The sequence below is a fragment of the Sinocyclocheilus anshuiensis genome, unplaced genomic scaffold (assembly GCF_001515605.1).
Source record: "Sinocyclocheilus anshuiensis isolate Anshui unplaced genomic scaffold, SAMN03320099.WGS_v1.1 scaffold1166, whole genome shotgun sequence".
In the NCBI taxonomy this organism is placed as follows: Eukaryota; Metazoa; Chordata; class Actinopteri; order Cypriniformes; family Cyprinidae; genus Sinocyclocheilus; species Sinocyclocheilus anshuiensis.
In genome coordinates, this window is record NW_015536532.1 from 311,990 (window position 1) to 326,806 (window position 14,817).

Here is a 14,817-nt window from a genome sequence, read left to right on the forward strand (position 1 = left end):
GATATCGCCCTCCTGAAACACCAGGTCACCTGGCTTGCCTGTGTTGTAGTTATATAGTGCCACCACTTGGTAGGAAAAAGAATCACAATGAAAAAATCAGTACCTGAAGATATATTTAATATCTCATGTTCTGAATGTGTAATTACAAAATGATCTGTCTTAGATGTCAATACAGTCATTTTCAATTCTTTACCTGAACGAGTCATCATAAATGAGCCTACCTTTATCCAAATAGTTGGCTGGTGCAGTTATGTCATAATCAATAGGAGGAGGTAGAGGGGGCAACCCTTCAAAGTTGTCAAAACTGTCTAGTGGCGGCGATGGGGGCGGTGCTGGAATCTCAAGGTCTAAATGTGCATCGACACAAAACGTTAACAAACTGACAACGTGCAAATGCACCTTCGTGATCACAAGCGTGTTTGAAGGAGACGTGGGTGATTTCTGTTCAACAAGCCACATCAAACAAAATTGTGACAATCAAACAACTGTTTTTTTCCATCTGAAACATATGGACGCCTACACTGGTCATCAAACAATACAACTAACAACAATGCATCTCTAATTTTATAAAAATACAATTATGAATAATTATTGCAGTTATTTTCACAATTCCATTTTTGACACTAGAAATGACACACTTCATCTTTACAGAGATAGTTCACCAAAGACAAACAAAAGGCTATCATATGGCTTCAGAAGACTTGGAATATAATGCACCAGTGTTAGTTTATTTTCCTCTGACTCCACTACAGCGTCCAAATATGTCTACAGACCGGACTGTTTTTTTACAACATGTATTTTTATGCATTTGTTTGTGTACATTTTATCATTTTTTCTTGTTTTAGATCCATTTTATAGGTCAGTCTTTTTAATAATAGTTATTCATCAACTGTAATACATATAATAGTCACACAATTTCAGTCCTAACCAGGCTGTCCACACCTGAACTGTGCACCATGTGCAATGTTACACTACGGTTCAAAAGTTTGGGGTCGGTAAGATTTTTTAAAAATGTAAAACAATATTTAATAGTTTAGGATGTCTGATTAAGTTGGTCGAAATTGGACTTTTTCCTTTGAAATTTTTATTTTTATTTGTTAATTAAGTTTTCAGTTGGTTGAGCACCTGCTTTTCAATTTTGTTAATAGCTGTAGTTAATAACAACAACGTTGTAGTGCATAAGTTGCATGGCTTATTTCTACGATGCCTTTTGTTCTTCTTTGCCCCTTTTGCGGAATACATCTACATGACTTTTGCCCCGATTTCCCCCCGATTTACATTTATGATAAGTCGACACTTAATTGCCGAAAGTTAGAGCTAGTCTGCAGATTTGAGTTGACAGATTTAATAGAAAATTGCGTAGTGTATGGTGGTCACAGAGTCCAATTTTTTAGCTTCAGACTTTGATTCCATCCAGCCGGAGGATATCAAACATGTCTGATATTTTCAGCCGATTTTAGAACAGTTCTTTGTAATGGTTTAAATCGGTAAGTGTTTTAAAATCTATTCAGATGTAGTGTATTCAAGTCTTAAAAGGTGAGTTGAGTACAGGTTTGTATTGACATGATGGTGAGTAAATGATGACATACTGTTCATTTTTGGCTGAACTATCCCTTTAAGATCACTCAACTCATTTGAGTTTTTAAGAGAGAGATCTAACTTGGCTGAGGATGTAGATCCAGTGTCCTGTTGTGTGCAGGATGGTGTGATATGAGGTCATATTATGTGCTGATTTGGCTTGCTGAAGAGAGGTAAGTGGCAAATATAAAGGAAGAGAAGAGCGTCAGACAGCAACGCACAAAGAGGCCTCACTTACCCAGGTGCTCCAGACGGGCAGGGATCCTGCAGAATGGGCTGAACGAAACCGGCGGAGCCTGAGGAGGCGGGTATGGAGGGGGTGGGGGTATCATGACTGACAGGTGTTTATCAAGGGAACACATTTGAGATTTTTTTTAAGGGTTGAACTATAAAAATTAACTAAATGGTCTTTGGATGGTGTGCATGGCTAAATAATCTATTTTTGGTATGTGGTGTCAATGTATTTGGTAACAAAATGAGAAACTATCAATGAAATCTGAGGGGTGGCTTTAATGAATCGGGTCTCAGGAAGGAGTGGGGCCTTACGTGATTGAGCAGAAGGCAGAAAAAGCGAACGTGTGTACAGCGAGCGAGCGCTGGGGCCCATGCGGACCCTCAGAGACAGCGAGCGAGAGCTAGGAGGATGACGTCGCACCCGTGAGCGGCGAGAGCGCAGAGCTGAGTGAGAAGAGAGAGAGACAAGTGTGAAAATAAGAGCATGGAGTATAAAAGCTCACAGAAATAAACAAAAGCAACACAAAGACAAAAAGCATAGATAAGCTGCCTGTAAGACAAAGCAAACATGTAATCATACAAACTGAGCATTCTGGAGCAAGATATAATGCATCATACAAAACAAAATACCACCTTTAGACAAACGTGCTTTTGTTTTGCCACTTTTGTACCTTCAAAGTTCTCGTCACACGGCAGAGGCGGTGGGGTTGGAAGATCAAGGCCATCAGGGGCTGGTGGAGGAGGCATGTCACTGGGAGCTTCTGGTAGAGGAAATCCATTCTCCTCAGCCACTAGACACAAAAATGCTCTATTCAATTTTATTACATTATAGAATTTTCTATTTTTAACTACTGTCATAGGATTCTTTTTTTCTGACTTCACTACAGAGTACAAATATGCCAACTGACTGGACTGTATTCTTACAGCACATTTATATTTTCAGAACATACTTTATTTTATTATATTTTTTTGTGGATAGTTTATCATTTTTTTCTTGTGTTTAGTTGTATACATCATAACTTTTTTAAAGGGGTCATATGATGTTGCTAAAAAGAACATTATTTTGTGTATTTGGTCTGAGTGAGCGGAGGCCGGATTCGACGAAGGAGCGGCCGGAGGGCTTGCGGCAACCACATGTGACGACCCCGGGCTGGACTCTGCTTCGTCCACGGTGAAAGCCGATCCGGCGATCGACAGCGCGAAGTTGATGTATTTCCTCAGCGACCAGCACGAATCAGCTCTAGGCATGACGAAGCAGATATCGTCCTCTTTTGGAAGGCCAAACAAAGTAGTTTCGCTTTCACAACGAAAAACACAGCGTCTTCACGACATGGCAGCAACAACAATACTACAGCGAGAAAAAAGTTACGCCTTCTTTCTTTGCGTGAACATTTGGGTGGCGTTATGCAAATCTTCCCACATCGTGACGTAGATATGTGGGGGTGTGTTAGAACGAGCCGTTTTAGGTAGGTGTGGTTGACTCTTAACTTTTATAAAGAATATCTCTTTGGATTTGAGACTTTAGTCTTTGCAACTTTACAGATCTTCTTTATGCACCAAGAGCTTGTAACACTCCAAAGAGAAAGGAAAATTTGAAATCGCATCATATGACCCCTTTAAGTGTACGTTCTATATCAAATGTAGTACATACTCTAACAGTACAGTACACAATTTCAGACGCAAGTCTTAACCAGTCTGTCCACACTTAACATAAAACAGCTCTGCAATATAACAGTCACAACCTCTCCGATAATAATTCATGTTTAATGCACATTTACACTACTGTTTAAAAGTTTGGGGTCAGTAATATATATTATTTAAAGAAATTAATACTTTTATTCAGCAAGGAAGGACGCATTAAATTGATCACAAGTGACAGTGAAGACATTTATAATGTTATAAAATATTTCTATATCAAATAAATGCTTTTCTTTTTAAATTTATCAAGGAATCCTGGAAAATATTGTATCATGGTTTGTACAAAAATATTAAGCAGCACTACTGTTTTCAACATTCGTAATAAAAATAAATGTTTCTTGAGCAGCAAATTAGCATTAGGATCATGTGACACTGAAGACAGTAATGATTGCTGAAAATTCAGCTTTGCCATCACAGGAATAAATTACATTTAAAAATGCGTTAAAATACAGAGCATGTATTTTAAATTGTAATAATATTTCACAATATTACTGTATTTACATTCTCTCTGATCAAATAAATGCAACATAAATCCGGCCTTGGTGAGAAGACTTATTTTAAAACATAAAAAAAAAATCTTACAGACATTCAGAAGTTGAGCAGCTGGTTAGGACAAAAAAAAAGATCTCACCTTTATCACACGTCACATCTAGTTGTCATATGGTGTAACCGGGTTATAAGATGATGCAGAAATCTGTCAATCAGCACAGACTAACCTGTTTCAAGAGGTGGAGCTGGTGGAGGAGGTGGTATGGTCAAGAGGCTGCTGGGATCAGGTGTATTCACTGAGGTGGGCATAGGAGGGGGCGGGGGGATGTTGGTACAGTCGAGGGGAGGAGGTGGTGGAGGTGGGGGTGGACCGGTCTCCAGCCCATGATCCTGTTCGCCCTCTGCCTCCATCAGTGGGTGTGGTGGAGGAGGCCCTTCACCCAGCAGCGTGTTGATGTCAACCTCAGGACTGGTGGGCCAGCTGGGCACTACAGGAGGTGGCACGGCTTTACCAAAACTCGAACTGCAGCGATGGAAGACATCCAGTTATGAGAAGTGATATAAATCTGATGTTAGAATTATAATCCGAAATTATACAACACTTTAAGTGCTCTTACGCAATAGACTTGTCATTGAGTGAGGTGAGGGACGCTCCATGAGAGAGAGTGGGCGCCACAGGACACTGGACAGGCTCAGGTGGACGGCTGCTTCGACTTAATTAACATACAGACACAGACACACATATTGAGCTGTTAAGACAGTTAATATTAGGCATGTACTTCTGTATTTGATACAGAAAGCCACTTAGGACACTGCTCTAAAAAGACACGTGCATGACTCAAGTGCTCGTTCTGAGAAACTAAAGTTACCGCAGTGCAAACTGTGTTGCTTTCAGGCAGTGCAAAGAGGGGAAGTGGGTAAAACAAAACTGAAATCACTTCCTGTAGAAAGGCCCTCTAACTGAGAAGGAAGAGGACCAGAAGCCTGAGACATGTGAGGTTAGTATAAGTAATACATCTGATGTCTTTTTTTTTGTTTGTTATGAACAACAGACACATTTTTGGTGGAGGATCTAATCCAGAATAAAAAGAGATGTGATGACTCCCATTGTAGTTACTCGTAGGGTGGCTGTGGTCACGTGGGTGGCAGGTGATGAATAAACACAGGATGCATACTTGTGATCAAAAACAGGTGGATACCGCATAACAATGAAAACGTGCAAATGTCTCCATATATTTTTAAAAGTAAACAGCATCACAGCACTCATGGCGCAAGATGCTGAAAAAATATTCAGACACTTCTCAGTTATCACAGACTCCCAATATATAGCACATATTATGTTGTTTTATTGTTGACTAAAACTATTAAGAATCATTTTCATTAACTGAAATAAAGCTGAAATAAAATACAAATATTAGAACAAAGAAAACTTATATTAGAATATTATAACTTAAAGGACTTAAAGAAAACATAAAAAATGAGAAATGTTGCCTTCGCAACTAACTCAAAATAAATGTTAAAATTACCAAAACTAAAACTGAAATAAAAATAAATTAAACCTAATTTTAAAAAAAATTCAAAAAGTAAATATGACAAATGCACCTAGCAAAATGACTACAACTAAAATTAAAATAAAAATTGAAAATGTAAAAATAAACGGTAATTTAAAATATTAATGAACACTATTATCGCATATATAAACTATTATAGTATATACTATAATAGGATATAATAATACTAAAATGACACTCGTCCTGTGTGAACAGAACTGGACGTACCTCAGTGTGCTGCCGCTCCGCGTCATGGTAGCTGTTTTTAGCTGCGGCTGGCCAGAATCCTGAAAACAACAAATCTGCAGATTAGCCATTTTTGAATGGAACTAAATTATAATATCCAAACAAAAACAATCCACAGACAAACTAAAGACTGACCACCCTGACTCTTTCTATTAGCAATAGCCAACCTCACATGTTTACTGTGTTTTCCTGAGAATGCAGAATATATTAAAAACAAAATAACTGCACATTTACTCCAGGAATATAAACTATATTTACTGACTAACCCCAAAAAGTGTAAACACTGTGGCTCAGTGATGCTATCAATACATCACGGTTTATTTGAGCAAATCTACACAGCAACACTGGCTCAACCAATATGGTTGACTGACTAGTGCGTAGCATTTTCATCATTATTTTTGTAATTCTTTTTAATGAAATCACACACTTCAGCTTTACAGTCAAACATGAAGTGAATAAATATAAATTTATATTACGTTTTGTTTTATTTTCTAAAGTTTCTGCAAGAAGTCTTTCATGCTTATCAAGGCTGCATTTATTTGGTCAAAATACAGTAAAAACAGTAATATTGTTAAATATTATTAAAATGTAAAATAACTTTTAATTTTAATATTTTTTTAAATGTAATTTATTGCTGTGATGGCAAAGCTGAATTTACAGCAGCCAGCCCTTACTCCAGTCTTCAGTGTCACATGATCCACAACGAAGTTGTGCTGCTTCATATAACAGCAAGTTTAAAAATCAGCATTTATTTGAAATAGAAAAATGTCTTTTTGTTCAATTTAATGCATGATCTTGCTGAAGAGTGTAAAAAAATCTTGCACTAACCTAGTGTAGGGGATCAATTTATGATTAAAACAATAACACTTCACATGAAAAACTACCTTCTATAAGTATATCAACAAGTAAAAACGTGTGTTTGTGTTTACGTGTGCATGCATGTTAAGTCTTGGTGTGTGTGTGTGTGTGTGTGTGTGTGTGTGCTACGTGTTAGACTTAATATAAATGTGTGCTTCAACAGTCTTCTGTGTCTACAAGCCTGACAAGTGCATTCCTGTGAAATTCTTGAAGCTTTGTGTTTGTTTGTCTGCTCACTGCTATACGGACCTAGCGTGGTATCAATGAGATAGCTTAGCATGGGTAACACCAATTAATGACTAGCTGCTTTTCCCACGCTGCTTAGTGCTTGGTAGCCAGCCAACTGTGTGTGTGTTTGAGGGTAAAGAAGTGTAGAGGAGGTAGGAAAGAATAATGATCTGAATGTGTGTGTGTACTGTTAATTGATGTCAGACTAACTGCTGTATAACAGGATGTGGTCAAGTGTGACAAAACTAACAAAAGCTAAACTAACATCGAATGGTACTTTCACCATTTTGCCTTTTTGTGATGGGAAGAAATTAAAAGTTACATGAAGAAACAGCTAAAATGTTAATCTTAAAATCTCAAAATGTTAATTGTTAATACAGAGTCATAGTAAACATTGGGTGATCTTGGCGTATATTATTCCATTTTCAGGGGTTAAAGCAAAAAAAAAAAATCCTGAGCCTGAGCTTTTTTCCGGGGGTTGGAGCTTGCGGGGGCAGACACATACACAGGGTTATTTGGCAAACAAAAAAAAGAAAATGATTTTCCTTGAAACACACTAGTAACATATCTACCATTGCCATTAGCCCTTGACAGGCTCAGACTACAGATTATGGTGGGATATTTGAAACAGCAATACCAAAAAAGGTTACTCACTAACAATATGGTGCAAACACGTGTAACATTTAGGATGCTTTTGATCTCAAGTTTTGCTGGTTAGCTTTGTCAAGGGATGGTAAAAGATGACCTACAATCTAAATACAATTGTTTTGTTCAAAATAAATAATGGTAAATTAAAAACTAGGAAATTAATATAAAATAGGAAAAATACAAAGACAGTTTACTACAGAAAACTACAGTTCAGTTCAATTAACAACAACAAAAACATTAAAATGGTCCAAGAACTGGTAACTTAAACAGGGTTCGTACAGATACTGCAAAATGAAATTCCAGGACTTGCACTACTTTTTTGGTTTTCAAGGACTAAAATCAGATCTCACTTATCAATCAATGTTGTTATTATCTTTCAAATTCTAATAAATAAACTAATAAAACAAAATGGTACAAATAAAGTGCAGCACATGCAAAGAATGCAATGACTGTGGCAACTTTAACATTTGAAAGGATACTATGGCAAAGTTATCGCTTTCCTTATTCAAACTGATTTTTTTTTGCATGAATATATGATTGACCTGAAGAATGAAAGCTATATCATACACTTGGAAAACTATGAGCTTTATCACGCTCTTAAACACTAGGGGTGTGACAATACACTTAGCTCACAAGGTGAGACAAAATGCAGATACTTGGTTCACTAGAACGAGACAATGTTTTAATACTTTAAGAAATTTTCAAATGACAAAATATTTGTCTTTTAATCACAAAAAGTAAACCAATGCAGTTGTATTTTGAAATGTTTTAACTAATCTAGTGCTTAACTAATGATTATTTTGCTACTCAAGTAATCTACTGATTATTTTGACGCGAGTAATCTGATGTTTTTTAGTAATACAAATAGAACTAAGTGAAAAACAGGCTTTAATATGACTATATTTATATATAAAGTAACGATGAGGCAATAATAATTGGCCTCAAATAAAGTATCAAAACCAAGTACATGGTTTTATTGAACAGCACTGTTAAATACATAATGTAATATGCCTATATTATAACAAATACCTGCAGAGGGCTAGTTCTAACTGTTGGGGAAAACTGGCTAATTTTAAGCTTTTTTGCACTATTTTCATCTTCCGGGTTTAAAATCTACATCGTGTTGACGTCACAATTTGTGACGTGGCAATGGACTAAAGTATATCGATGATGCGTCGGTGTCTATTAAATTATTCATAAGACTGCGTGTTCTTATCCTATGAGAAGATGCTTCGCTTAATTATTCACAACAGCATGTGTTGATTTGCTATGATTTTCATCTCTATCTTTCTGTCGCTCGGCTCGGCTAATGTCCGTCCTGTGCAGAACGCTCTCTCCTCCACATCATGAGTAGACACGCCCCTTACTGCTGACTGGCTACAAGTTTGTTTTGCTACTCGGCCCGAATCAGTTTTCTAAAGCGTTTTTGAAAAATCGCTTACCCCAGCTTTAAGTGAGTGTAACCGTTTATACAGCTCCGTGACTCAAGCCGTCAACAGAATAAGCCTAAAGTTATCAGAGGTGCAACAGCGCGTTCATATATATGTTTTCGATGCAGAGTGCAAATGGCTGTGCATTTATTTGTGTTTTTAACTCGATGGGAGCGAAATGAAACTGTCTGAAACCGAAGCTGTCTGTGCTGTCTGTCTCCTCTCTTCCCCCTCCGCTCCTCAGCGCACCACTCCCACTTTTTTAGCGTTTTTTTATAACTGTGGTGAGAACTAACCAGTGCTGAAACAGGGGGTTTTTCATGACCCTTTAAATCCATTTAATTTTAATATTTGGCCACATGCAAAGTCAGACACTTTTATTTTAAAATCGCGATGTACAATAAATCGCATATTTAGAAATGTTGATGGATTCTCCTGTGTTGGCATAGGTTTAAATGATTTACGTTACAAATCAAGTTTTCCCAGATGAATGTTAAGCAACCCAAACTGCAGAGGAAGAGTTTAGCCCCTTTCACACACACAGTCTTTACTGGTAATTTACCATTAAGAGATCATGTGCGAACAGGACCTTTTCAAAAATACAGGTAAATTTGTTCTGGCAATCATATCGTTCTTATGGAGATGACGTGATTACTCTGAGCTTTTTCAATGTGTCGCGCTCGAGACCCAGGCTTCTTTTCTTATTGGATACTAATGCGCATCTCGTGTTTATAAAAGCAAAAACTTCTGATTGACTAGTAATGTTAGTTTGGTTGAGAGTGAAAGCTGTGTTCCTCTCATACATTGGTAGAACGTGTTATAAACAAGTGTTTTTAAATGTAGGACGACTATCTTTTTTTTTCCTGCAGCCAAACGCAGCACGCCGGAGATCAGTACCGACGAAACATTCTACCTATCAGATCGTGCTACCAAAAATATATCTGCATTGTTTTAAGGGTAGGTTTAGGGTAGGGGTAGGTATGGACATTAAAAAAGCCTCAAACCACATGAATAAGATGCCGGTAGCACAATCTAACAGATAGCATTTTTCGCTATCGATTTGTGCTACCTATCTTTTTAATGGGCGGTAGCACAATCTGAGCGGGTAGCACAAATCGTCAGAACACCGGCACGGTGCCGGAGAACTTTAAGCCCTGCAGTTTGTTTGTACTTTACCCTAAGCTACTAAATAATCCTGGGTAGTCAGGTTTTGAGATTTCACACTGTACAACTGTAACATATTATTTAATATGTTAACATTAACATTCTTATTTGCATATTTATGATGATAAAATCAGTACAGCAAGCAACAAGCATGCAATTTCTGTGGAAACAAGTGCAAATAAATCTGATATAGTTGTACTGAATGTTTGGATAATACAAAAACACTGTCTCTTCTTCATTCCAAGTAATGTATTTGCCATTGCATTTGAATGTTTTTCCCCCTCAGACACAAAATCTATAGAAAACATCATGTATATATTTAATGGGGAAAGCACTGTTGATAAATAACTCAGTGTAGCATTCTAGCACCCCGGTGCATACCTTTGGCAGCACAATTTGAAGGGCAAACTATGCTCTGTACCCACTTTATGAAATAATATGTGTGCTCACCTTCATGCCATGGCCGACTGAGTCCAGGCTAGAGAAAGAGATGGGTGTGCGGGAGTACTTGATCTTGTCTTCTTTAGTTTTTGCTGGGGGGACAACCTTATGACTGCGTGGAACCCTCTTGGCAACTGTGAATGCACCGATCTCTCTGCGGGCCACCTTCTCCCTGTGCATGTCCACTGTCTATATACAAGTACAGATATTGGGGGAAAATTACTCCTAGAAATCTCTAAAACAATTTTATTTTTTATTTTTTTAATGAATAAACATTCCCAATCTACATGCCACACTGTCATCACTCATTAAGTGGTTCTCTGGAAAACCTGATTCTGGTCTTTGTAGCATTCTGCAGTAAAATAGTTTTATTATACTATGGATCTGTTGAGAAAAGGTGTACAATTATTTTTCATCAAACACCGCAGACGTTCTAGGCATATTTATTAATAATGACTGAAAAATTATTGTTGCTGATAACACATACAAGTGTTTAAAATGCTATGTATTCACATTCATCTTTATTAATTAATTAACTAATATTAAATTTGATATTTTTACATTTATTTTACTAACCATGTATTAGTTCACAATTCAACAATGGTACACCTGCTGTTAACTAAAAATAAAAATCATTACAAATATTTTTGTTAATTGAAATAAAGCTTAACTAAAAATAAAATAGAAATATTAGACTGTTCCAGTTTACTCAACTCCCTCTGTAAAAGTTTAGTTTGTCATGTAGGAGGAACTGATGTGGTTCGGCCTTGCTAAGACATTAGATACTTCCTGAAACACCAATCTGGCGTTCCTCTGTGAGCCCTCAAATAGGGCGAGAAGGACCACCATTATTCCAGGCCTGCTTGTTACAGCTCTTCCTGGGCACAGGGCAGACAATGGAGAACATCAATCAGGGTTTAAACTTTGTTTCTGAGCGACAGAACAGTGGCCCTTTCATTCCAAGTCTGGGATCTGGCTTACCCCCGCTTTAGCCCTGCCTCAGGTGACCTGGTTAGGCAGGCTGGGCACGGAGCGCGCTGGAATGCTGTGCTGGAGCCACAGCCGCAGTGAGAGGAGCCAAGGGAATCGAGGGGGAAGGAGGGGGCCGTGGTGGCACGAAGTATTATCACCCGGGTGACAGGGGCCCCAAACAGTGACTACCTACACTGAGCTTTGGGACATTTCTACAACAGTACTCTGTCCTTAATCACTTGACAGTAGGAAAGCTTTTACCAAGAGACCCGGAGTAATTTTGCAGTCAATCTATTTTTTTACTTCAACGTTCTTACAAGTTTTTAGCAAGCAGGAAAAAAATTTGTCTTTTTTTGAAACCCTTCACAGATTCTTGCTCACTTAAAATGTATAACAAAACTGAAGGTCATATTCTTAATCATTTAGAAGTCTTATCATCTTCTAAATGAAAACATAGCCATCTTATATACGTAGGATGCAGAATTGTACTTTGAAACTAAAATAAAAAAATAGAATTAAAATGAAAAAATGTAAAGAAATTCATATAAATGCTGCAATTATAGTTTTCAAGTGTTATCATACCTACAACACAGGTTTTTTTTTAATTTGCAGAAACCAAATATTTGCAAAAAAAAAGCATTTGTATTTTTATATATATATATATATATATATATATAATATTTAATAATTTATTCTTTGCTTTATGGGCTATAGTGGAATAAATTAAAATGTTCATGCAAAAAAAAATTTTTATAAAGCCAGCTGTCAATGTGGTAAACATTTGGTGGTGATGTATGGCAAAATTAAAATTAATTGTACCAGTATTCAATTACTAAGTGAAATAAGGAACCAGCACATGAAAAAACAGCTAAATTCAGTGTATCTGAAGGACAACTTCCATTTTTCATTAAATGAAAGACGACATTGTGGAGCCGGCAAAGTTTCAGAGTCAGCATGATAGGACTGAACTACTTTACACTGATTAAAATTACTGTATTGTGATAATATGATAAAAAAAAAAAAAAACATGTTCAAAATTATCTCAAAATGGGGTTGGTACCTGTCCGATCTGGTTGATGGAGGACTCTATCTTGCGGAGCTGCAGGGCCTGTGCATCCAGAAGCTTGAGCACATTGGTGGCCATAGAGCTGATCTGATAGGCTACACTAGCCAAGGACTGAGCAGTGAAGGCCTTGGTCTCCTCCAGGGCTTTGGTGGTGTCATTTCCAGACTGCTGAATTATAAACATCCTTTAATTAAATCGTTAAGCACAGATGACATATGAAATCATGTTTCAACCAACTTCATCTTAATGAACATTAATAATACTCGCTGTCATGGTGTTGCATGTAATACATGACCTTAACATCCTGCAGCAATTAAAGAAAAGGGAACAAACTTTTTTGTGTACACAAGTAGAGTCATTTTCATTTGTTGTTCTTCTTTCCATTTACTTCTATTATTTTTATACTGTGCCAATGGTATTAAACTGGCTTACGCCTACTTCTCAACGCGAAACTTTTAGCATTGTTGCATTTTCTGTTGTTTTGCTGTCTTTGTGGGGAGCAAATGTAATGTGAAAAAACCTTGACCTCACACAAGGTTCGGGTCAGATGCCGTCTCTACTGTAAGGAAGACAGTCTTGCTTCATCTTCTCACTTGTATGTCTTTCTTCCTGAATGCTGTACAACAGCACATTTATATTGAACACCAGTCTCATAAATAGCAACATGAGTGTGAGCGGGTGAGATCAAACTGTAAAAGTTTTAAACTGAGGCTTTACAAAGTGGTGAAGTCAATAAGAGTGTACTGAGAGACTCCAAACACTCCTGAGGAAAATAAATACACCAATCTGTGTAGCATTTACCTTCAATAACACATTTGAGTAGGCTACTGTTTACATACCGACTGTAAAAACTGATTTCTGCACAGACGTGCCTTTCACACACAACGCGTTTTGGGACGCAGGGCAGAGGAATGGGGTAAAACGCAAGGTTCTAGGTCTGTTTAACTGATTTTATCTTGAGTGCCACGTTTTTAGGACGCAATGTCTTGCGAGAGACGCTGCGATAAACGCGAGCACAACGGTCCAATACATCTAACGCGTTTACATGAAAAAAATAATAGAAAACCAGCACAGTAGAAATGCAAAAATGCAATCTGTGGCCAATATCACTCAAGTATGCAGTTAAATAATTAAAGTGTTGCTTTGTAAATGACACGTCTCATCATTTCTCTACCGGTGTCAGATTAAATCTGTGTGTGGGACGTGAAGCTGCTCGAGCGTGCGTGTGAGTGTCTTACCTGCAGGTAGTTGCTCTCGCAGTACTCCGCTACTTTGTATAAATTGTTGTAGTTGTCTAAAAGTGCTTTGCGAGCGGAGGGGGCCTCCTCCAGTATTTTTGTAACTTCTTCGGAGTAGTTTTGATCCTTCATTGCGCGACGGAATGACACACCGTTCAGGAACAACTCCGGAAACCTCCGTGCGACTGCAGCCTACTGATATGTGTCAGTCAGACTCAGACTCAGACCCCATCCGCCACTGCCTTCCTCTGTCAGCACACACAAGTTCTGCTTTGATGCTGCAAGCACATATCTGCTCAAGGCCTCTGCGAGCATGCGGAAACGAGAACGTCCTGCCATTTACATTTAAACCTGCAATAAATTATCAGCCGGAGTGACTAGTTCTAGAAACATAAAATAATTCTACACATATTAATAGTACTTAGCTGTTTCAAAAACACGTGGTTCCCATCAGCGGTGAAATCACGCCCTCTAGCGATTGTGACCAATAAATGTGAAATATTTGAACAGAGATGGAAAATCTAGGACTTTTTATTTAAAGGCAGCAGAAAATAAAAAGAAGCTCGCAATAAAATGAGCTAAAACAACTAAATATCAACATGTTTATTATTTAATTACAACACCTTTTCTTCTTTGAATAAATGAGATTTTAAAAGTGTGATTTATAGATTTGGAAAACTTGTAATATAAATTAATAAAGAAGAAGAAAAAACTTTTAAACTTTAAAAAGTCTTATGCCAAGCTCTATAAAATATTTTAAAATATTCAAAACTATTTTATTTTATATATAAAAATATTTAAATGAATCACAAACGACTGGAAAACTCACATAAATTCATTGGTTAAAAAGATAACAATCAACTTTTATGTCTTCTTGAATTCTAAAATAATCGATTATACATAATTTTACAGAAACTATGAGTGATGAGTGTTCACAGATAAAAATCAAGAGAGCATTATTGTGGAAACTATTCATA

At 37.2% G+C, this 14,817-nt stretch overlaps 1 protein-coding gene across 4 annotated transcripts in view; it reads right to left on the reverse strand.

Annotated features, from left to right (window-relative positions):
- Positions 1 to 14,281, reverse strand: part of LOC107695026 (ABI gene family member 3-like) — a 15,062-nt gene extending 781 nt beyond the window's left edge. The window contains exons 1-11 of one of the 4 annotated variants that reach the window (XM_016494806.1): positions 13,841 to 14,279; positions 12,597 to 12,767; positions 10,574 to 10,753; positions 5,778 to 5,836; positions 4,617 to 4,712; positions 4,227 to 4,522; positions 2,484 to 2,603; positions 2,125 to 2,256; positions 1,817 to 1,912; positions 222 to 347; positions 1 to 65 (exon numbers count right to left, since the gene is read on the reverse strand). The exon at positions 1 to 65 is cut by the window's left edge and continues 781 nt beyond it. In XM_016494806.1, coding sequence (XP_016350292.1) covers positions 1 to 65; positions 222 to 347; positions 1,817 to 1,912; positions 2,125 to 2,256; positions 2,484 to 2,603; positions 4,227 to 4,522; positions 4,617 to 4,712; positions 5,778 to 5,836; positions 10,574 to 10,753; positions 12,597 to 12,767; positions 13,841 to 13,972 — 1,473 coding nt within the window. In that variant the 5' untranslated portion in view covers positions 13,973 to 14,279. Of the gene's footprint in view, positions 66 to 221; positions 348 to 1,816; positions 2,257 to 2,483; positions 2,604 to 4,226; positions 4,523 to 4,616; positions 4,713 to 5,777; positions 5,837 to 10,573; positions 10,754 to 12,596; positions 12,771 to 13,840 lie in introns of those variants that run through there. The other 3 variants (XM_016494827.1, XM_016494820.1, XM_016494813.1) reach the window with 3 other exon arrangements.
- Between the last annotated feature and the right edge of the window lie 536 nt (positions 14,282 to 14,817).